The following is a 23,600-nucleotide window of genomic DNA, read 5'->3' as shown; positions in this document are numbered from 1 at the left end:
GCACAGCTTTCTGGCTGTCGCTGTGGTGACCAACAACAGTAACAAGTGGCATGGTTTCCGTGGTGACATGTCCTCTGAATAGTGTAATGAAGGGAGGACCCGATGTCTCACCCACCCCTGACTGCAGGGGCTGAAGAGAAAGGATAAAGGCTACGGCAACGAAGGCCCGGGACTGGGGTTGTCTGGCAGGTAGGTGCTGGTGGCAGGGTCCTAGGCTGACCTTTCTGTCTGAACTGGGCCACTCTTTCAGGGACCACACATCTTCTCAGGAAGCTGATAAGAGCCCACTGCATACACATCCTCCCAAGGGAACCAAGGACAATGTGTCCAGGGAATTGAAGAGCCTGATCCAGGTAAACTCCAGAGTAGATGAGAAACCACCCCATCAGCCCAATATGGTTACATTCTCCCCTGGTCCAGAACTAGCACCGTGGTGTCTGCTGTGAAATCCAGGCTGCCACCTCCAGGAAGCCCTGTCTGTCCTCAATTGTCCCCACACAGCTGTCCCACATCCCTCTCCAGGCTTTGATTTCCAGGAACACTCTGATGTCTGTAAAACCCACCTCTCCAGATGTTGACCTGCAAGGAGCATGGGGACACGTGGCAATTTCCCCTGGAGCAGATATCACCAGACAGGGGAGCAGGGGCCAGAATGGGGTCTGGTGTCTATCTATGTGTGGGTAGCTTGTGGTGGTGGCGGCATATAACTCCCCTCCCTTCCCCCAACAGTCCAGGACAAGAAACAAGTCCCCCTACCCCTGAGTCACAGTCACAGGGTTTAACGCCCCTCCTGGCTCCATCCTGGGAGCCCTGGACAGTGAGCAGTGCTGAGTTTGGGGGGGGGGAGTAGTTGGGTGTGATTGGGGTGGGGTTCTGCCTGGATAATTTCTCTGAGTGGGGCTGACTGCAGGAGAGCCATTGTCATCAAAGGGAGGTGAGCCAAGCCTCAGGCCTGGGAGATAAAAGGGAGAGAGAACAATGCACTATGCCCAACAGACACACAAGTCCCTCGAACTGCTGGTGACATAGGAGAAACCAGGCTTGGTGGGGCTCTAAGTGGGGCTGTGGGGGAGTACCTGGCCTCACCTGGACAGACCATTTCCCCTGAAGTGTGGAAGATGATAGGCTCTTGGACAAAGCCTGGCTGTGTCAGTTCTGAAATACCTGTCCAACCGAAAGCCTCTTCACCCTGCCCCACGCCACTCTAGGCGGAAAACTAAAGAGCTCTTTATTTGAATGAAGCAGTGAGGCCAGGTGCCAGCCCCAGTCACTGGTAGCCAGCCAGCTGGAGGACACTGGGGTAGCGGTTGCGGTGGGTCATACACTTCTGGCGGTCGATAAAGAGGCTGTTGGTCTTGACTGCGATGTCCTTCTCCAGACTCATGCGTGAATCCTCCAGGTTCCGCAGTGCCTGCTCCGCATCCTGAAGCTTCTCCTTTAACGCTCTGAGGGACATGTTCAACTCCTCCACCTCGCTCAGCAACCTGCAAGGAAAGGAACAGTAAGCTGGGGGAGAGACAAAGGAAAGGGCAGTGACGCTACAGAGGATCCCAACAGGCTTACACAGACTCCACCAAAGTGGCAAATGTTGCAAAAATTCCTGGGAACTTGCATGGGTTAAAAAGGCCCTCGTTTCTAGTCCAAAGAGGGCCTCCCTCAGCTGCGCTGAAGCAGGGAAAGGGAGTCTTGAAACACTGCCACCTTGTGGCGAAAATAAGCAATGGCATCCTGAAAACTGATTTATAGAACAAAATTACGGTAGAGGAAGAAGGAAGAAGACAGACGCTTATGCTTAGAAGGGCATACTGGAATTGCCCTGCCAGGCTTCCCTGCCCTGTGGCCTCATGAATCTTAGGTTTCCAGACTCTAGGCTTCTTCCAGGAAGGCAAAGCATCCCAGAGTGTTGCACAGGATCCTGTGCTGTTTCTGACACTCAAAACCCCTCCAGAGCCCTCCCCACAAGCACTATGTCTGCTCATATGTAGGACTGATCCTGCAGGAGGGGCTCATGGTAGCCTCAAGTACTGAGTAAGACTAAAGGGCCTCAAGGATGACCCCAGCCTTCCAGGGCTGCTCAAACAGCAAGCAGTACCTGAACTGGGCATTGTCCCGGCACAACTCCACATTGGGCCGGTGTGACCGCTGGTAAAGGCGAGTCTGGGCCACACGCAGAGGGGCCTCCTTGTCCTTGATGGCCTGCTTCAAGGCTGCAATCTGGTGTTCCTGGTCTGTGATCTCCGTCAGGGTCTGTAAGGGCAGTATGTGAACCTGAGGCTGCCTCAAATTCTGGAGCAAACAGGGCACCTGCCTATCCTAACCCAGCATGTGGGATGGGCTAAACCAGTTGCCCTTAGTCTCCCAGCCTTGACAAGACACTCTGAGTCCTCCGCCTGTGTCCAGGGGCAGCCCTGTACAAGGCTCTCAGCGGGTCTCATGAGTCGGGGCAGTCTGTTTGCTCTCTAATGCTGGCTACAAAAGTCAGGTCTTAGAGGCTAGATAGGCCACAACGGGAATTTAGAAGCAGGACCCCAAAACCACTCTCTGCTCCCATACTATCTTCTTCCCAACCCCATAGCACACAGCTCCTGCTGGTCAGCAGTGGAGGTGCCAGAAGATCACTCCCCAAAACTGCTTTTACATCAAATCAGAGAATCTACAGAAGTGTATGGATGTCTGCTTCAGGGTGAGCTGGTCACAGAAGGACTCTTGAAGCCAAGTGGTGACTTAAGCAAAGTGGATAGCAACCCTGGTCCCTGTGGATAAGGGAACCCAAGTCCTAGGCAAGGGATGGGCGTGGCTTGAGTGGGGTCCGAGCACGAGAAGGAGACATGCACAGATGTGAGTAGGTGTATCCTAAGCATGGGATGGGCTCGCTGGTAGGCGTGTCCTGATGTGCTCAAACAAGTGGGCGTGTCCAAAGGCGGGCGAGCCCTGCGCTCCCACCTTTCGAAGGTGGTACTGCAGCTTCTGGAGTGAGTCGTCCAGCTCTTGGCAGCGGCTTGAGAAAGCCGAGTTCACTGCATCGCACTGTAGCCGCAGGTCCTCGGCCGTATCCCGCAAGATGCAGTCAATTAACTTCCGCAGGTTAACCGAGGCTAGCCGCTCGCGCTCGGCTCGAAGCAGGTTGTCGTGATTGAACTTGGCCCACGTCTCGGGCGTGGAAGCACTGAGGGTGGAAGTTGCGGCCTGGTCAGGGTGTAGTCACACAGAGACTCCCGCACTGTCAGCGATCCCCAGTGTACCCCGGATTCCTCCCTCACACCGATATACCGAGGTTCTCCCATGCCTCTAGAGATCCTTTGCTTGCCCTCTACTGGTCACGAGCAGAAACGCTTTCCAGGCCACCCACAGGGCACTAGCCCTGTGTGAATTGTGGGTGCCAGGCACTTGAGTAAGGGGCTTTCCAGTTAGTCCACCCCAACAGCAGACAGAGGTTCCCCAGGAGAGCTGGGCCAGGTTCTCGTGGGGGCAGGAGTCCTTCCTCAGATTTTGGAAGTAGAGCGGAGAGTGGCAGGGACAAACGGGTTACAGAGCCTAGAATCCTACCTCTCCTCGAACTTGCTGGAATGCGGATAGAACTGCACCTGGGTGCTCTCATTGGTGTAGCGGGAGCAGGTATCGTCAATGTTGTAGACTTCCACTTTGTCCGACCAGTTCATCTCACACGACTCCTTATGCTCCCTGTTCAGCCTGGAGGGCATGAGGGGGGGGGGCGGGGTTTAGGGCTCACTGTGTGCCAGGGAGCCCTGGGAAGCAGGCCCCATTTCAGCTCCAGTTTGTGCTCAGACAGCCTTCCATGGCCAGCAGTGCCCAGGTTCCAGAGCAAAAGTGGAGATGGTTGTATTCGCTGAGCAGAGCCTGCATTCCACTAGCTAAGATTTGGAAGCCTTCTGACCTCTCAGCCACAGTGTCAGGTCCCTACCTGTCCTGCCTCCACCTCAGACCAGCCTTGGGGACAGAGTCCAGCCCTCGGGTCCCTCAGGGGCTGCTGTGACCCACCGTATCTGGTCCACGGCTTGTCCTATCGTCCTCTTCAGGAGTTCCTGGATGTTCCTGATCAGCTCGGTTTCCTGGAAATGAGACCGGTCCTCTCTGAGCAACCCTGCTCAGAGACTCGGGGACTCAGCAGGAGCCAAGGTATGGACCTCACCAGCATTGACTTTTTGCCTTAATCTCTGTCCCCCCTCCACCCCCAGAAAAAGGTTCAGCCCTTGTGTGCGACGTTCACTCCGGGTAGTGTTAGCATGTTGCAAGTGAGTGTCTCCTCTAAAGGGTATCTTTTTGCTGTTGGGTCACCTAAGACAGCTGTCCAGACTCTGGGATCATCCCCAAAACTCCCACAGTTTCCTGAGGAGCATACCAGCCTTATATCGAGCTCTATACTGCCTCTGAGGAACTCAAGCCCACGGGACATCAGATGCCCTCTGTCTGCCCACTTCCCACCAAGAATAGGTAGGAAACTCTAAGTTTCCTTTAACCCCAACATTTTCTGGGTGCCAGGATTATCTTGTGCTCAAACCCACCTGGGCCATGATCTCCAGTGTCCAGTGTCCTCGGTCCCTCTCCCATCTCTGCACCCACTGGCCGAAGTGGGCAAGGCCTAGGGGTAGGACAGGAGTTCTCTGGGGCCCCAGCCTGGCGGTTTATTCCCCAGCTCCATCATTCATCCTTGCCCATGGGCCTGAGGCTACCACAGGAGGCGCCAGCTCTGAGGAATTCCCAGTTGTGTGGCACCCAGGCTGAGTGGCCCCATAATCACACAAGACTCCCCAAAGCAAGCTGCGCTGGGGTTTGAGGGAAAGGTACCCGATGAAGGGAGGGGGACGTGGCAGGGTTTGTTTTCGGTTCAGTTTGGGTTTTGGTGTTTGTTTAAGAGTCTCATATGTAGTCCAGGCTGGCCTGGAGCTCGTGTTCCTTCCTCAGTTTCCCTGACACTGGGATTATAGTGTATACTAGGAGAACATTGAAGCTCAGGCTCTGGGGTTCTGGGGCTCTGGGGAGAGAGAGCAGATGCCATGGGCATCCACAAGCCCTCCATACATGCAACACTGGCTGGCCCGGCTTTCTACCCTGAACACCAATAGCACTGCAAGGGGCATGCATGGTGGTACGGGGGAGCCTTTGGCTTAGCCAAAAACAAAACAACCTCAGCCAGAAGAATGTGGCGCACGCCTTTAATCCCAGCACTTGGGAGGCAGAGGCAGGTAAATCTCCTAGTTTGAGGCCAGCTTTGGTCTACAGAGTGAGTTCCAGGACAGACAGAGATACACTGAGAAATCCTGTCTTGGAAAACAGACAAACAAAAAAGCCCAAAGCCCACCACCACCGACAACAAAAATCCCCTCAGAGTCAGACTGAACGTCTTTGAAATCTTATGGGCTGGAAGGAATCCCACAAGAGAGAAAGTTACTTGGATGTGGTAGAAATTCCGCTATCTGAAGGATCAGGAGTCCTGCATAGGCACAGTGCTGTGTGAACCCTAAGGCCCTGTGTTATCTCTATGAGAGCCAGAGCCTGCCTCCCACGCTGAGCCCGAGCCACTGGTTGCACCTTCAGTAGCTCCACCTCCACATAGTCCCGGACAAGGTCTGGGTGCTGGCGGCGTTCTCTGCACTGCAGGTTGTCAGTAGCAATGGAGTAAGGCACGGAGGTGGCATCCAAGGCGCGCTGTAGCCGCAGCTTCTGGGCCATCATCAGGTCCGTCTCGGAAGACAGCTCGTCTATCTCTCGCTGCAGCTCTGACTTCCAGCAATGCATGTCCTCCAGGCGCTCTCCCACCTTTCTTGTGGAGTCAAGTTGTGTGCGCTGGGCCAGTGCCCCAGTCTCGGCTACCAGCTGCCCGCTCTCATGCCGCTGCCGCTCAGAGTAGTCCCGGTCTGCGAAGGCCTGGTGGTAGCGGGCATAAGAGTTCTGAAACCACTCGTCCCTCAGGTATTTGGCTGTGCGGAAGCCAGCGGTGGCCAGACCCGAGGACGTGTAGGCGCCAGTATTGCAGGCCACTTCATATTCTTTGCGCGGAAGCTCACAGACATCTATTGACTGTGGGGCCGGCTCCTTGGTCAGGAGCACGCCCGTTTGGGCCATGGTACCCACTGCCTGGCTAAGCAGGAAGGGAGGCGGAATGAAGAGAGGGTCACTGGGCAATTGTCCAGGCACGATCAATGGAGCAGTACTGGTCACTCTGTCCCAAGCAAGGTTCCTGGTTGCCTAAGGAACATTGTATACACCAACTGCCTCCTGTTGCTGAGCAACAGGGTCACTCAAGGGGGAGGAGCAGAACTGCCCTCTTAAAGGGCCAAGCAGTGTCTGGGAACATAGCTGGGTAAAAGGTAAAAATGTTTGCCTCGCAAGAACATGAGTTTGTTTCCCAGGACACAGGTGGGGGCAGGGGGGGATGGGTGTGGTGGCATATGCTTGCAATCCCTGCACTGGGACGGCAGAAACGGTTAATCTGTGGTGTTCACAGGCCAACCAGCCCAACTGTATTTGACGAGTGAAAGACCTTGTTGAAAATAAGGTTGGCCAGGCATAGTGGCAAATACTTCTAATGCCAGCACTCAGGAGGCAGAGACAAGTGGAGCTCTCTGATTTCAAGGATAGCACGGTCTACGTAGTGAGTTCCAGCTTGGTCTGGGCTATATAGCAGGACCCCCATCTCAAACAAAACCCCCAATAACAACAAAAACAGACAAAACCCCAAAATGGATGGTGCTTGAGAAATGTCCCCTAAGGTTTCCAATGCACACAAATACTCATATGCCCATGTGCGTGCGCATGCACAAGCTCTCTCTCTCTCTCTCTTTCACACACACACACACACAGACACACACACACACACACAGGCAATCCCCAACTCTCAACTCTTCACCACACTGTGATCCGAGCCACAGAGGCTCAGGACTTGTTCCCTGGGACCCTTGGGCTCCAGGGCTGGGGTAGTGAAGGGCCTTGGGGTCCAGGGCTGGGGTAGTGAAGGGCCTTGGGGTCCAGGGCTGGGGTATGAAGGGTCTTGAGGTCCAGGGCTGGGGTAGTGAAGGCTCCAAGGTCCCTGACACCCCTGCCCTCCTCCCTGGCTCCTTGGCTCCTTTTCTGAGATGTTCTTCCATGATCTGGTCCTGAGTGTGGGCTTTGCCCTGCTGGAGGAGGACGGAGGAGGTTCTGCCTACTTAACGACCCCTTTGGGTGATCTGTGGGAGGTGGGGGCCATGGAAATGTGAGCAGGTTCCTCAGCCTGAGAAGTGCCTCTCATCCTCAACATTACCCTAAGCCACCCTAGGACTCCACAACTTGGCCCATTGCGCATGTGGTCTGAACCCCGCATGCAGGCCCAGAGGACCAAACATCCACCCTACCTCAGCCTCCAGGACTCACTTTGGGACCTGAACCCATGAGAGTATCCACAGCCACCCTGACCCCATCTATTCCCAGGGCCACTGTGTAAGGGCCAGCCCCTCTTCTTCTTCCTGTATCCCATAGCTGGACTTAGATCAGAGCCTCCTGGGGATTTGGGTCAGTGTTCTGAAGGGGGTTCACCCACTGAATGTATCTGGAGTCACGTATCCTGATCTGCTCAAAAAGGGGAGGCACTTTCTGTCTGGGCAGTTGTTCCCAGGACACTAGTTAGATAGGAAATCCTGCCATCCAACCTGGGCATTAAGAAACCCTAGTCGATAGCCAGTGTGACCAAGAGAGGGCGACATTGACTGCAGAATGTGCCAGCCACCTATTCCTAGTTCCTGACCATTCTGTGGTCTTCCTCCCTCCCCTCCCACCTGGTCTTCCCCAGAGGCTCCTCACATACTAGGTCCTCTCTGAAAGAAATCCACACCCTTAGCCAGCACAGGGTCTACTGCCACAGCCCCTCAGCCTCTCCTCTCCCCACTGTCCTATCCCGTTTCCCGCCTCGAGAACCTCAGGCTCTCTCTGCTCAGTGCACAGGCTTGGTTTCACCCACACACCTCTGTCCAGGCTGTGCATTCCTCCCCGCCCCCCCCCCGCCCCGACCCTGTGCTGACTCCCTAGCAGTTAGCCCCTCACTCACTTCACACTCCATGTCAATCCTCTGGCAGGAGCCCCTGGCATTCCCACCAGTAGATGCTTTATACATGTGTAATTTGTGGGCAGAAGCCTTGAGAATTCATAACCAGATGGAGCAAGAGCTGCCACTGTTCCTCAAGAGCTAGAAGCCAAGAACCTTTGGGGGCCAGTGTGGGCCTCCCTCTGTCTCCTCTGTGCCTCAGTTTTCCCACATGGTAGTAGGTACAGAGCTACCCAGAGCACACCACAGTTTCTCCTTAGATTCATTCCTGACATGTGGAGCCAGGGACTGCAAAGGAAGAGAACTAGCCTGGGCCCAGTGACTCTACCTGATCTTCACCTGCAGTATTCAAGTACTGGGCACTGCAGGTAGCTGATGCTCCCATGGAACCCCCAGGCTAATGAGGAAGGCCAGGTCTCAATGTAGGTTCCCCTATGTCAAGATAGACTCCAAGGTAGAGCTTTGACCTTAGTCCCCAGCTTGAGGGGCCAAGACTCGCCAGACACCTTCAGGGATGTGTTGAGCCTTTGTCCCTATCATCCACGGCCTCTAGTCTGACCCTTGGTCCAAAGAAAGAGGCATTTGTGCTCTGAAGGTGACAGGGTGCAGTCCCTCCCAGCCTCTCTCCGCCCAACCCTTTCAGAGAGGAACACCAATCATTGCTGCTGAGGCCATCACAACTATACTCAAAGCTGGGGCTAAGTGGGAAACAGTCAGGTAAAGCCACAGTGAGCACAGACTGAATGGGATGTGTGGGCAGAATGGTGGTGCACTACAGGACTGTATGGAGTGGGGTGGGGTCCTCTCTCATGTTGCCCTTCTTCCTACATTGCAGTTACAGTGGGAAAATTGAGTCGGGGCGGGGGGGAAGGGCTTGTGAAAGTTCCCACATCACAGCTGCAGCATGATGGGGCTAGAAGTGCTAGCTCCATGGACTCTGCCTGTGTCCCCAAGAACCAGACCCCACCACACTGGACAGCCCTGCAGGATGCCTGGGAAACAGAGGGGCATCAGGACTGACCAAGAGTACAGCTGTCCCCTGCACAGATTTTTTTTTTTACAAACTCTAGACATCACAAGTGGGACGGACATGGGCAAAAGGGTCCCTTTCTTTTGAGTCTAGCCAGCAGCTCCCCAAGGCCAGAGGAGATTCCCTAGCGCTAGCCCCAATCGGCAAGGTTCTAAATGGGAGGGAAGCCATGCAGTCTCATAGACTCTACCCAGAACAGGCACAGCCTGCAGGCCCCAGGCTGAGACGGGCCCAAGGTCACGCTGACAGGACAGGGCCAACAAAGGAGAGACTGCCATCTGGCCACCTCCTATCCTGCGTGAAGTGACAACCCAAGGAGCCACCCTGGCTGGTGCAGACCCAGTGACAGGAGCAGTGGGAGGCACAGCCACATCTCTCCCCAGGCCAGTGGGACACTTTAATTACAGAAGGATCCAAAGCTCTTAGGCATCCCTGAGCCAAGGCTGCAGCGGGCAACAAGCAGGAAGGAGGAGCCAGCCAAGGACTTCCCGGAAGAAGAATCCTGGAGTCCAAGCATTGAAGAGCAATTTGGATAAAGATAGGAAAGAGCTGTGCAGGATATTAGGGGCGACCCCCTCCTCTGATGACTCCCAGGGCCATTGTGAAAGCCCTGTTTCCCATCCGTCATCAGGCCCTAGAAGATAAGACAACGCAAGAAGATGTGGCGTGGACACAGGCTGACAGAGGGCTGAGCCCAGTGGTCTGGCCTCAGAGGTAGGCACTGGGCATGAGCCTCTCCACTTGGCAAGGCAGGACCAGGCAGCTGATGGGCCAATGACTCACTCCCACTTGACCCTTGCCTCTCCCCAAACAGTGAGCACAAGGGACTCTGCCTTCCTGGGCAAGAGTGGGGCAAGACTCAGACAGGGAACTCTGAGAAAAGGCACGTGTGACTCAGGCTACCTGCCTGAAGGTGGCTAGCTGTGTGTCGTTGTCCAGAAAGCTGTGTCCACCTCAAGGACCCAGAGTTTCTCAGCCTGACACTTACAGTGTCCCCAGCCTCATGGGTGTAGTTTGCTTGAGAGGCTTCCCAGCCATAACACCAAGACTGTGAAAACAGACATTTCTCTAAATGTCCCTAAGATTGTCTCAGTCAGTCTAGCACTTGCCCCACAATCACAAGGACCCCAGGCTGGGTTTTCAACACCTCTGTAAAGAATGGGTGTGGCTGCACGCACCTCTAATCCCAGAGCTGGGAAGATGGATGCGGGAAGACCCCTGGGGCTTGATGGACAGCTAGCTTAGCCAATCTTCAAACTCCAGGTTCAGTTAGAGACTGTCTCGAATAATAATAACAACAACAACAACAACAATAATAATAATAATAATAATAAAAGCTATTGAGGATATCGAGAGGCCAGTCACTGTCCTCCACACATGTGTGCATACACATGCAAGCGAGCACACTTACATGTATACACCATATGTACACACATCTCCAAAACCATGCATGGCTTTGAAACTATAGAAAAGAAACTCTTGCTGGGTCTGATGGTGTTTGCCTAGAATCCCAGCTACTGGAAAGAGCAGGAAGATCGCAAGTTCAAGTTAAAGATTGTCTCAATATGAAAAGCAAAAGAAGGCTGGAATGTAGTCGGCAGAGCACTGTCCAGCAAGGACAAGAGCTGAGTTCTGTCCCGAGTACTACCAGAGCAGAACAAACCCCTAATAAATAAAAACAGAGAAATGAAGCCGTGCTTCAGTGAGGGGCTTTGAGTTACACCTTTCCATGCTTTAAACAGATCAACCACCTCTACACTCACCAAATAGGAAAAACAACAACATCTCAGAAACCCAGTATGGACATGATGTCTTTCCTGAGCATCTCGGCAGGTCATCTAGCTCTTTAGGCAAGATGCACGGGGGCTGCCCAGCCACTGAGTGATGCTAGGCTTTGAAATACAGCCATAGGAAATGACACCAAATCAAGGAAGGAGGCTCAAAAAAGACAAGCAACAACCATTTGTAGCAAGCTTTGTCCCAGAAACATCATCACCAGGAAAAGAGCAGGGACCTGTTCCTAATGGGAAGGCAAACAGCACCACAGTGAGAACTCCTCCCCAAGGACAATGTATCTGGGATCAGAGATACACATTCAAAATACAGGAGTCACATATACAGGGAAACAGCACCACAGAGAGGACTCCTCTCCAAGGACACAGTGTATCTGGGATCAGAGATACACATTTAAATACACAGAGGCACATAGAGGGCAGAGGTGGACCGGGTGCTGGAGTCCTGGCTGAGTTTCCTGCAGGGGGTGAGCCTGTCATTACTGCAGGGACACAGGCAGCTACTTATCAGAATGTCATGGTGGAACCAGCCAGGGACAGGAGAGACACAAAGTTGACACCCAGGAGAATTTGAGGTTTCAAATACCAAGCCAACGGGAGGCCTTGCCTGGCATCAACCTTGGGAGCTGGGAAGAGGTTGGCCAGCCAGGAAAGACACTGCCATCCTGAAGAGGAAGAGGTGGTTTCAGGGAGGACTTGCCCTGATTTCCCTCAGAAAAAGGCCTTTGGGTTCCCTATAGGACAGCGAGGACTCCTAGGGAGGAGCATCACCCTGGCTGGCCCCAACTACCCATTCAACCAGGAGGAGCCTATGGAATGTACAGAAGCCTGGACCTAATGACAGGGCTGGAGGACCGGATCTGACATTCATGCACCCTCATCAGGGGCTTCCTGTGCTGGGGAACCAGGGGGAAACACAGCCCTATGGGTGTAGCTGCCTCATCCCTGACCATCCCCAACAGGCCTGTATGACAGTGCCCAGGGCCTACTGCCTTTGAGAACAGCCAAATCCCCACTTTATCAGCTCAGCTTTATCTGAAAAACCTCCTACAATTCCCTGAGAAGAAAATTAAATAGAGGATTTAGCAGAGATTCTGAGTTGGCCTGGGCAGGGCTGGGATGGGTTCGCTCAACGGAGGCTGCTGAGCTGAGTCCTAGAGGGTGGGAAGTACCCAACCTGACCCTGGCTGGCCCTGCAGGCTCAAAGGCCAACGGAAAGGACAACTTCAGCCTGTACTATACAGAGGCCACCAGGATTTCCACTTCTCTTCCCTTCCCTTCCACACTCTAAATGCCTAGATGCAGAAACAGAGGTTCCAAGAGGAAGCGCCATTGGTTTACATAGGACCTACCTGTGTGGCCATACTCCCAGGCACTCCTAAGCATGATTACAGGACTTGCCCCAGGGACAAAGTGTGAGGCTCCCAGGGAGATGGGCATCATAGTCTCCCCCAAAATTCTCAGCCAGAGGGGGGATCTCAGTCCCAGAGAGGTCTCAGTAGCTTTATCACGGGGTAGAAGACTAACAGATAGCAGCTGGTGTCCAGCAAGGGTAGACTCATGCCATGGGCCCTGGAAACTTCTGCATCCTGAGTTCCAGTGAAACTCTAACCCGGTTATGTTCTTCCAGCAATGTCCCCCCGTCTCAGGCTCTGAGACCTACCGGAACTGCATTTCTGGGTGTGCAACAGATGAGGAGGGAGCTGCACTAGAAGATCATCCCAGAAGTTGGGCCTACTTACCATGGGGTGTGTATGCCTCTGGCCTCACCACCCCTCACCCAGGGCTGTAAATCAGAGGCCCATCCACCCCGCTCTCACATCTCCAAGACTCAGAATAGGGACTCTAGGCACCTGGTCACTCCTGCTGGAGGGGCTACAGGTCGGCAAAGGATCACAAAGGACCAGAGGGAGTGCTGGATTCTGTCCCTCTATGGCCCCCAAGCCAAAAAAAAAAAAAAACCCTGTGTTGAGCAGGGAACACAGAGTGGTGTGCTGTGGGTTCCTGGTGATCTCTTCAGGGCTTCCGTTTCCTCTCACGGAAGGGATCCAGGGCTCTGTAGATGAGAGGGCCTGGACGCCCCTGTAGCACCTTAGATACAGGCCTAGGCCACATCTGTGGAACTGGGCTGGGGGGGGGGGAGGGTATCGTTTCAGATAGAGAGGAATCTCATGATGTTTTTTTAAGTCCCCATGAGCACCAGCTCAGAATCTGAGTCTACTCAGCAAAGTGGACTCACGTGGGCCAAGGGGCCTAGGCTGGCCAGAAAAGATACACTGCCTTTAGCAGCTGGGTGAAGTGTTTGCTCCAAGGACCATCTTCCCCATGAACTGGTCTGAGGCTAGCCTACACACACACACACAACACACACACACACACACACACACACACGTATGAGCACATACAAACATACATTGGCTCTGGTCCAGAAGGAGCTGGCAGTCTTTGAAAATCTCCCAGAAGATTTATCTCCTGGATAGGCCAGCAGCACTCAAGATAAAGACTCTCCATTGACCAGGAGGACAGAGTAGTCCCATTCCTGCCTATCACACAAGATCAGCTGGGCCTCGGTTCACGGGTACTTAGGAACCTGGTTCATCCCAGGGCTCGGAGACACAGGACTTGTCAGCACAGCCAGCCACGGTTGCCAAGTGCTGAGGGGCCTGGCCCAGCCTGGAAGGCTTTGGAAGCTCATGGCATTGTCCCAGGATGGACACTATCAGTGAAGTTGTGACCACTGATGTGAAAATAGCCCAAGGCCAATACTTGGTGATTAGTCCAGCCATATGATTCTCTAAAAGCCCTATCTGTATGGGCTCAGGGGACATTGGATCAACAACCCACACTTCTCTGTCGCTTTCCTACCAGCTGTCCTTAGGGGCTTGTCAGATCTCATGTCCTACCATTATACCCTGCCCAGAGAGCTAGACAACGTAGCCACTGGGGTCTCTGGAGAACAGTGGGAAAGTGGGGCACACTTCTGTCCTTAGGCCTAGTAGGGAGAAGAGTGGAACCCATTCATAGTGGCAGTGAACCCATGGCCTCTGGTCCCCTCCATTGTCATGTATTAGTTGTTAGGGACACCCTGATCCAGGCCTCTGGTCAGCCAGCCTGATGTTTCTTCCTAGCAAGTTTCTGCAGCCACCACACTGGCTAGGCATGCCTTTGGTTCCGGCAGGGACAGCAGCCCTGTGACCTTGACATCTTAGCTGAGGAGGATGGGAAACACTGGGAGCTCTCAGCTCCAGGGATGTTAAGAGGCCCTGCATCTTCCAAAAGATGCTGTCGCAGCAGCAGAGCAGATTAGGGCTGTGCTGGGGAGAGATAAGGGGCTGAGGGTCGTTTGGAGGGCAGGCGCTGAGAACAGGCTGGAATGGCAGGGTTCCCCCTACTGTCCTGGCCTCTTCCATTACCCTGGCCCCCCTTTTCCTACCCTCTGGTTCTGCCCTATGAAGAGATGGCAGATAAAGGGGGAAGTACTACCTTGAAGTCAGGACAGCCAGGGATCCCTGCCAAGTGTATCTGAGAGTGGTCAGGTCCATGAATTATGTTGGTCCAGGAGCCTAGCCCAGCTCTTTTCTGCCCACCACCCAGGGACAGAAATAGACAAGAGGGTCTGGGCCCCACCCATCACTTAGTCCAAAGAGCCCCTGAAAATAGACACGAAGAAAGTCAACTAGACTCACATGCTGTGACCCCAAAGGTCCTCTTGGGAGCCATGACTTCGGCCTAGAGCCACTTAGCAAATGAAACCAGAAGCACTCAAAGTCAAGTCTCTACTAGGAGGGAGAAAACTACCCATTAAGTGCAGAAGAAAACAGCAGGCCACTGGACCAATCTCTGCCCTCCTGGCCAGTCGGTCCACACCACCCAGTCCCCATTCACATCCTCATTGCCCGGTTCCATTCTGGCCTCCAGGCATCTGACCTTGACTTTCACACAGGAGCCCCTTCCCTGCACTCCTTCCTTCCACAGAGCCAGCCTGAGCCCCGGTCTTGGACTCCACAGTGTTCTCATGTACTAGGTACTCACTGGCCATCAACATTAAAGGCAGCAGTGGGCTGCCTTAACCCCCAGCTCCACACAGGGCCTCACTTTCTACTTGACATGTCCTCGAGCCACGGACTAAGCTAACATCCACCCTCACAAGGGCAGGGAGGCCCCTGCACTCACTGGTTAAATGCGGATATGGCCTCATAAACAGCAAGTCGGGATGGGGAGGGCCTCTCAGCACCAGAACAGGGCTAGGGTGAAGGGTGGAGCTACCACAGAGGCTCGGGGGGTGTGGCCTTTGCTGCTCCCCATTAACAAGGCCTTCCCCTAGAGGCCCCTGATCAGGCTTGAAATAGCCCAGCAGCAGCTTACACAAAGGGCCTGTAAAGACGCCAAGGCGGGCTGGCAGCAGACCCCTCCCTGGCGCTAATGCACTGTGCATTATTGTAAATGGAGTTTTTCTGAACAACAGCAAGGGTGCTCAGGGAGCCAGCCTTGATCGGGAATAGACTCTGTGTCCTGGCTCCAGATACATAGGGGCTGCTTTGCTGGGGACACTACCAGCCTCAAGGTCACCTCATATCTATCTGCTCTTCCCCAGTCTTCCCTGTTGCAGTCTATAACCATGTTCCTACTGATTCCCTCCTTGATCATTGTGACCCCATGGCTGCACTAGGTCCTGCACACCTGTTCACCCCCTGCCCTCCCATGCCATCCTGCCTATCCCTGGAAGTCCCCTCACTTCTATCTCCCACCCTATATTCTGAGTGTTAAAGATCAGGGTGGCAATCATTAAGCTTCAACACTCTAGGCCAACCTCACAGATTTGGTGGCTTAAAACAAGATTCTCCTTGGTTCTGAAAACTCAGGCCCCTCCTCCCCTCCCTCTGCCTATCCCCCCTAATCAGGAAAGATCTTCTCTGCCCCTGTGGTTCCTGGGGACTCCCTGCTGGCTCGGAGCTGAGATATGTCTTGCTTGGGATAGGCTGGGGCTTAGCAAATCCATCGGCCAGTTGGTAGACTGGCAGTGACATGGCATGGGAAGGGATGTGTGGGCTAGAATCAGGAGGCCTAGGTGCTTGAGTAGTGAGCTCTGCCTGCCACACAGGTAAGGCAAAAGTGCTAGCTGGAAATGACCTTTGATGTTCTTTTAACAAACCAGAAGAGGCGTCCCCTCCCTCAGTCCAAGCACCAGCCAGAGAGGAAGCCTAAAGGAACCCAGGACACAGAATTTAAAAGAACAGTCACAAACTTTACCAAAATTCAAAGAATTTAAAGATGACACAAACACTTCATTGAATATTTAGGATAATAAAAACATCTCAGCAATCTTCTAGAAAATGCAAATATGCAGCTGAATGAAATGGCAGAGATGGCTGGGCATGGTGGCACATGCCTTTAATCCCAGCACTCAGGAGGCAGAAGCAGGCAGATTTCTGAGTTCGAGGCCAGGCTGGTCTACAAAGTGAGTTCCAGGACAGCCAGGACTATACAGAGAAACCCTGTCTCGAAAAACAAAAACAAAAACAAAACAAACAAACAAAAAAGAAATGGCAGAGATAATTCAGGATGTAAAAACTAAATTCAATAAAGAAATAAAGGGAGCACAATAGAAAAGAAGATGGAAATGAAAACTTCAATATCCCAGTTAGAAAACTCAAGGGGAAGTCTGATGGGTAGGGTGAACCAAACAAGATAGAAACAGCAAAGAATAAGAAAAGAAAGAGCAAAGACTAAGGGGAAAAAGCAGAGGAAAGGAACATCTTTCAAAGTCAAATCTTCTAATTATAGGCATAGATGAGAAAGAATAACCCCAAGACAATGATACAGACCATATCTTTAGGAATATAAGAGAAGACAACATCTCCAAACTAAGAAAGACACACCCATACAGACACAAGAAGTACACAGAACCCCAACTTGGATAAGACCAGAATATAAACTCCCCTGGGCTTATTATAGTTAAAACACTAAATATACAAAACAAAGAAAAAACACTAAAGGCTTCAAGATAAAAAGCATAAGTCACAAAGGGAAACCCATCAGTGGAAATTTTGAAAGCCAGAGCAATGCATCCCCAGTTCTAAAAGAGCATGATCGCCAGCTTAGACTGCTATACCCAGCAAAACTGTCCACTGTAGTTGAAGGATAAAGAAAAACTTCCACCCTTTAAAAAAAAATCACATCAACAACAGCAAAATGCTAGGCAGAATGCTAAACTAATCAATACTTCAAACCAGAGAGAGGAATAAACACATTCAGAACACTCCAGAAAGAAAACAAATGAACCTGTAACTAGTGAGATACAAAACTCAAGAACACAAACAGCAAAAGCAAAACAACAAAATGATTGCAAGCCAACATATACCTTTCAATTACAACTTTAAATATTAATAGTCTCAACTCTCCAATTAAAAGACACGGACTAGCTGAATGGATTAAGAAACAAAATCCAGGGTTGGAAAGATGGCTCAGCAGCTAAGAGCACTGACTGCTCTTCCAGAGGTCCTGAGTTCCAGCAACCACATGGTGGCTTACAACCATCTGTAATGGGATCCAATACCCTCTTCTGGTGTGTCTGAAGACAGCTACAGTGTACTCATACATAAAATAAATAAATAATTCTTAAAAAAAAAAAGAAAGGAAGGAAGGAAGGAAAGAAAAGCAAAAGAAAGAAAGAAAGGAAGGAAGAAAGAAAGGAAGAGAAAGAAAGAAAGAGAGAGAGAGAAAAGAAAAGAAAAGAAAAAAAAGAAAAGAAAAGAAAGAAAGAAAAGAAAGGAAGAAAGGAAACAAAATCAGTGTTTCTGGAATGCTGTCTTAGATTTAAAGTCAGCCACCACCTTAAAGGGAAAAGGTGGGAAAAGAACCCAAATGAATGTGATCCACAAACAATCAGGAGTTGCTATCCTAATACCTGACAAAATAGGCTTCAAATTAAAAACCTGGGTACTTATAATCCCAGTTCTGGGTAGACAGAGACAGGAGGATCTCTGAGGCTTGCTGGTTCATTGATCTACCTGAATTGATGAGTCTTATGTCCAATAAGAAGCTCTGTCACAAAAGCTTAAGACGGAGCGTGACCAAGGAAGATACCAGACACTGATTCTGGCCTCCACATGTGTATATATTTGCACACATAACTGCACGCACAAACACAAACTCATAAACATATACAAAAAGAGTGAATGTGAAGATAGAATTAGGAGAGATGATCCCTTTCCACATACCCGGAGCATACAAGCGGCTCTTCCTATAGTCTTCTGGGCCCTAGAATGCACAGAGGTTCCCCAAGGAACCCCTGCTTTGGGAATAATCTGCCTCCCACTCTCTTGGGAAGGTCAGTGTACCTACCTTGGACAACTCCCCAGCCTTCTCTAAAGGTGAGTCTTTCACATGACAGAAGGCTGATTCTCAATTGAGTACATAGCACCTGCCTTGAACTCCAGCCAAAAGGATCTGTGATGAGTTGTTATTTTTAAACTCTTCAATGGTGTGTGAGCGATCTAGTGGGGTTTGGGATGGGAAAATTGTCATAGGGAAAGCTGAAGTTCAGTGAGACAGATGTCAGGCCAGCCCCCCTCCTCAGTCACCACTGTCTAAAGCCACAGTCAGGCACAGGTGTCTTGGTGGTCAGTCAAAGTAGTTCTGGAAGGTCAAAGTTGTTGGATTGGGGGACACACAGGCCAGGAAGGATCTCCACAGTGGTTGAGGCTGTGGGACCCCAGAGGAGGAGCAGGCTGTGTGACTAACAACAGTTATCGCAGGAAAGGGGATGCTCGGGGAGAATATGTGCCTAGCTTCTGCTACCTCAGGGCTTGAGGGGATGGCTAAAAAGTTCTAGGCATTGGGAGGCATTCACTCTGGCTGCAGAATAGGTAGAGGGATAGAGTCCTGAACACAGGCCCTAGACTCAGGGGCTAGCTGGGGTCACCACCCTATATATAGACATCACAACTCAATTTGGGAGTTCTGAAGGATCACAAGACAGGTCTGCACAGACATGGTACCCTAGAATCTTACCCATACTGTATATAATGGGGACACCCTTAGTTCCCTGGGGAGTGTGGATCTGTGCATCCACACTTCTATCTCCTAGTGGCTACTGAAAGCATGTGTGTTAGGGCTGTCCCTGAGATCCAGTTCTCATCCTCAGAATCCTTAGGAGGCCTTGGCTGCTGGTTCTGGGGTTCTCAGCCCCCCTGAACCATCAGGAGAGGAACTGTGATGCTAAGACCTTTGGCAGAAGAGATGGGGTGATATCTTCAATCCTCATTAAGGATATATCATCAACTGTAGACATACCTGAGACCCTTCCAGAAGAGGGGGTAGCTAATAAAACGTCACATCCCCCTGAAGTGACCTGATCCCCCCCCCTAAGCTAGGCCCATGACTTAAACTACAAAATAGTGACTTCCTCAGGGACATCCAAGCCATTTGGCCCTTCTGAGACCCCCTCCTTGCTGCGGGTTGTTTCTCCAGGATGATCCTGCCCTGACAGAATCCTGGTGTCTCAGCAAGGCCCAGTCTGTATCGAGACAAAGCTGCTGACAGCTCTGCATCTCCTCCTGGGCAGCCATCCTTCTGGGACAGGGGCTGCAGAGACGTGGAAAGGACTTGTCTCTAGACATTGCTCTGAGATAGAGTAGGTCCTGGACTCACAAGATTTAAATGTCACAGTTGGAGATGAGAAGGAAGGAGCTTTGACAATCAAGTGGAAAGAGAAGTGACTGCAGGCCATGGAAAATTGCTGGTTACAGATGCTCACTTCTAATGGCAAGCAGTTGAGTGTTGACCAGACTGAGTCCCAGAGGCCTAGAGATACCCTTGCCTAATATAGCTTAGATGTAGGAACCAGGGACAGCTCCTCCTACCCACACTGTATCCCTACCCACAGTCTAGCCTCACCATCTCCCTCTGCAAAGTGCTAAGTCTGGAGCTGGCAGGGCTGGGACACAGCCCTTGTTGAACAGAGAGGCCAGTACTGTGATTAGCTTTGCTCAATCACATATGGTAGCCACAGCTAGGGGCTGAGCAACCGGCTGGACATGAGAATATGGTAGTAGATTGAATCACTATGGTATAAGGGCCAGGAATCACACAGGAGAAATGCCTCTACTGCTATGTAGAGGACATTAGGCTTCCAAATGGGTTGTGGGAAAATCATTGCCTGTAGCGTGTGAGGTCTGTTGAAGGGGAAGGTCATCCCACTGAAGACTAAAGCCACAGCCCCAAGCTCCACCCACACGAAGGGCCCAGTGTCCAGTTCTGAACTCATCTCAGGGGATCAATAAGACTGGAATTGTGGGGAATACTGGCCACCATCTTAGGTTGGAGAGTAGATGGATCATAGAGTGCACAGACAGACTGCCAGCCCAGGCCCCAGGGGTCCCAGTTGAACAGTTCAGCTCATAGGGGCTGTGAATCTGCACTGAGTTCAGTATGCAGCACCCACAAGCTTCGACTTCTCCACCAGCCAGCTGGAATCCCGACTGCCTCCCCCCGGAAGGCTTCAGGCAATGCTCAGATCCATATTTCTCTTATAGCCCAGGCATTCCAAGTCTGACTGCCTTCAAGGTATGTGGGCTTTAAGTTACATAGAATAGTTGGAGATCCACCAGGTCACCCTAGATGCCCTGATGCTTTGGGGAGACTGAAGCCTACAGAGATTAGGGGCTGTAAACTTCCACTCTAGTTTCCTCACAGCAGAGTTCAGCTCAAACAAAGCATGTTCCGGGAGGCTGCCTGCTGAGGCCTGATCCGGGTAACCCAGTATAGGCTGGACCCCATTTGGGTTTTTTCTTCACTTTGGTCCAGGCAGCATCAGCATCTGATGACATTCTGAATCCAAGAGAAACCTCTATGCCCCACTGAGGTTGGGGGTGCGAGACATGGAGCCAGGCCAGCCTGTCTCTGCTCCCTACTCCAAGCCACAGCATCTGCTCAGGGGACGTGGTCCCCTCTGCTGAGAACTGAGCCTGAGGGGAGTGGTAGGTACATCAGGACCCAGATTATAGTCACTGCCCTCCAGGGTGCTCTCCCTGAGCACCAAAGAGCTGTCATGAAGCCCTCCTGCTCCTGCTGTCCCAAGCAAAAGCAAGGCTCAGCCAGCAGTAAAGCTCCTACATTTGGTTGGAACCTGTGCTCATCCAGCCCCTCGGTGCAGGAGATGGGCAGGATGCGCATGGCTGTTGCCTGGCAACCCCCTGCCTGCGCGCCTGAGCCCCTGCGCCCACGCAGCCATCTCTGTCTCTGCTCAGCACTCCTGCCCGTGGGCCCAGATGGCCAGGCCAGGAGGGGACAGTGGAGGGAAATCGCCCCAGTGTCTGCCCTGGTCAAGCCTGTGTCTCTGCTCCTCAGGGTGGATTCTGGGTTGCAGGTCTCAGTGGAAGAGGAGCAGGGGATTCAGCCATGTCTGCCTGGGTGCAAGGAGCATCTTTGGTTCCAACCTCCTATACACAGCATCCAGTTCTCGCAGTTTCTGTTCTGCCCCACCCAGAGCTCCTTGGCCTCACTTAAGCCTCCAAAGGTGGTGGTGGGGGGAGGTGGGCAGTCTTTGCCATTCTAAGTGAGGAAACTGATGTCCAGAGCTTGTGCTAGCCTAATCTGCAGCTGTTGGCCAATCAGAGACTGCACAACTCGGAGCCGTGGAAACCCAATTTTAGACCAGGGGTGGCATGCCCTCCACCCGTGTGACAATCTGAGGATCACTAGGATGGGTGTGAGGCTCCAATTAAAGCTATCATGACATCAGCCAGTGGGGCTTGAAAATGCAATTGCCTACTCTCCATGGGTGACCCCATTGCCACTTGAGGTTACACTACTGGGCTCAAGCCAGAACTAGGATGTAGTGTGACATATCTAAACCATTGTAAAGAGCTCTGTGGACAGAGGTGACCCTCTCCCAGTAAGACTCACCAGCTGGGACTCCCTCTGCCAGTCCTCAGCTCTGAAGCACTCAATGACCTGTGAACTTTCCCAGCCACTGGGGCTAGAACAGCTCCACCTGCTTCCTGACCATTTGTCCCCAGAGATGTCACTAGAGAGGCAAGAATACCTCAGGTAATAGCACACCAATGATAATCATCCTGGCCCTTATCTTAAGGAACCATTGGGTCCCTGAGGGCAGTGACAGAAAAGGTCACAGGGGAGAGGAGGAGGTAGGGACTACACTGTGGAAAAAGACAGCAGGTGCAAAGGTCCTGAGGCAGTCTATTCTAACTCAGATAGATGTGGGTGCACCTGCGGGATTGCCATCAGGCAGAGGGACCTGGTCCAACCTCTTGAGCATCTCTGAGTTACAAAGGGACAGGGAAGCACAATGAGGGTGTCAGCTAGGTATTTGGGGGGGGGCAAAGACCTCAGCAAGCTCAGGCTGCTCCCAGGGAAAGATGCTTAACCATGCTGTGGACTAATAAAGCTGATAAGGGCAAGAGGTGCCCCCTGCACCAAATGTAGCAAAGTTGTTTGTCTGATTTTTAACCAAGCACCCTCAGCAGCAGATCTGAGCATCCAGGATCAGTCCCTACCTTGTCTCCTCCAAACATCACTTACTGACCCTGGACCAGAGCATCATGATATCCACAGACCCCAGGAAAGCCACTGTCTGAGGGGCTAGCCAGCTGTGAGGGTGGAGAAGTAGAACATCTCATAACTGGCTATACCCACAGACTCAGGCTGCAGGTAGCAATCAGTGAGCACCTACTGTGCAGAGCAAGAACTGCTACTTTTTTCTACTGCTTGTTCCTGTGGGCCAGGGACAGACTGTACATAGTACCCATGAGTCAAAGTTAGTGGGGGTGGAAACTCTAAGTAGCCTTTGTACCTGAGACCCTGCTCCTGCATCCTGCATCCTGCATCCTGCATCCTGCATCCTGCATCCTGCATCCTACATCCTGCATCCTGCATCCTGCATCCTGCATCCCTGCCTTCAGGTTTGGGCAGAGAGTAAGATGAGAAGGGGTTCAAGTCCAGCTCAGTTGCATGGTCAGAAGTTCTGTGGCCATGTCTACACTCACAGACTCTCAAAGTCCTTGCCCCATGTCCTGGATCAAGGTTTGGTATGTTTGCCAGGTGACCCGAAGTAAAGGGAGGCCTCAGATTATGGCTTCTGGCCCAATCTTGTGAGAGGAAGCTGTGACCCCCATACCCTTGTCCTGAGAATTTGAGGCCCCTTAGGCAGAACCTTGGAAGCCCAGGCCTACCTGTCCAGGTCCAGGCCTCACTGTGGTCTCCCAGGTCCCTGGGGTGTGCCCAGATTCTCATTTATAAAAACCTGCAGTGGGTCCACAGGTGTCTCTGGGGGCAAAGGGGGTGGGCACCCTGCCCTGCAGCTGACTCTTGGGAGACAATGGGCATGGCTGTCTCACCAGGATTTCTGGGCTCCTCCAGGCAGATTGCAGACTGGGACTGCTGACTGTTTGTTGGAAACAGAATCGACATTTGCATTACCAGGCCTGCAGCCCTGGAAACCAAACACTGTGTTCTGAGCTCAGGCTGCACTAGGCCAAGCAACGCCTCTGCCTGTCTAGGGGGGAGCAGGAGACCTGCTGGCATTCACCCCCATCCAGGGCTGAGTTCTCTGTAGTTCTCAGGGAACTGCAGTTTGAGGAGGCATGACCTCTATCCCAGGGGTGGAAGGACACTTAGGACAAATTGGAACTTTTGCCCTGCTCCTCTGTCTCAGATATCCTGTGTCCTACAGTTATGAAGACTCAGTAGCCAGTGTACAAAGGATTATCCAGCTAGA

At 52.2% G+C, this 23,600-nt stretch overlaps 1 protein-coding gene across 3 annotated transcripts; it reads right to left on the bottom strand.

The window, feature by feature from the left end:
• Window positions 1-1,203: 1,203 nt before the first annotated feature.
• Window positions 1,204-23,257, bottom strand: Tekt4 (tektin 4). Of its 3 annotated transcripts, XM_006524948.2 has the most exons (7): window positions 23,056-23,131; window positions 4,524-4,600; window positions 4,000-4,070; window positions 3,547-3,690; window positions 2,944-3,166; window positions 2,093-2,247; window positions 1,204-1,484 (listed from the first exon to the last, which is right to left on the bottom strand). In XM_006524948.2, exons 1-7 carry the CDS (start codon window positions 23,114-23,116, stop codon window positions 1,268-1,270), a joined length of 948 nt encoding a protein of 315 aa, XP_006525011.1. In that variant the 5' UTR covers window positions 23,117-23,131; the 3' UTR covers window positions 1,204-1,267. The 3 variants fall into 3 exon arrangements, with proteins under 3 accessions (XP_006525011.1, XP_030105917.1, NP_082227.1); XM_030250057.1 differs by lacking the exon at window positions 4,524-4,600 and having other exon boundaries at window positions 23,056-23,257; NM_027951.1 differs by lacking the exons at window positions 4,524-4,600; window positions 23,056-23,131 and adding an exon at window positions 5,551-6,216 and having other exon boundaries at window positions 1,212-1,484.
• Window positions 23,258-23,600: the final 343 nt, after the last annotated feature.

The sequence above is a fragment of the Mus musculus genome, chromosome 17, assembly GCF_000001635.26.
Source record: "Mus musculus strain C57BL/6J chromosome 17, GRCm38.p6 C57BL/6J".
In the NCBI taxonomy this organism is placed as follows: domain Eukaryota; kingdom Metazoa; phylum Chordata; class Mammalia; order Rodentia; family Muridae; genus Mus; species Mus musculus.
The sequence above is the reverse complement of the archived record's forward strand: the minus strand, read 5'-3'. Positions and strand labels throughout refer to the sequence as shown.

Coding starts and splice junctions, on each gene's coding strand:
- Tekt4 (NM_027951.1), bottom strand. CDS start 6,084: ATGGCCCAAACGGGCGTGCTCCTGACCAAGGAGCCGGCCCCACAGTCA. Junction 4,071..5,550: donor TGGAGGTGGAGCTACTGAAG/GTGCAACCAGTG, acceptor TCTCATTTCCAG/GAAACCGAGCTGATCAGGAA. Junction 1,485..2,092: donor CGGGACAATGCCCAGTTCAG/GTACTGCTTGCT, acceptor CTTTCCTTGCAG/GTTGCTGAGCGAGGTGGAGG.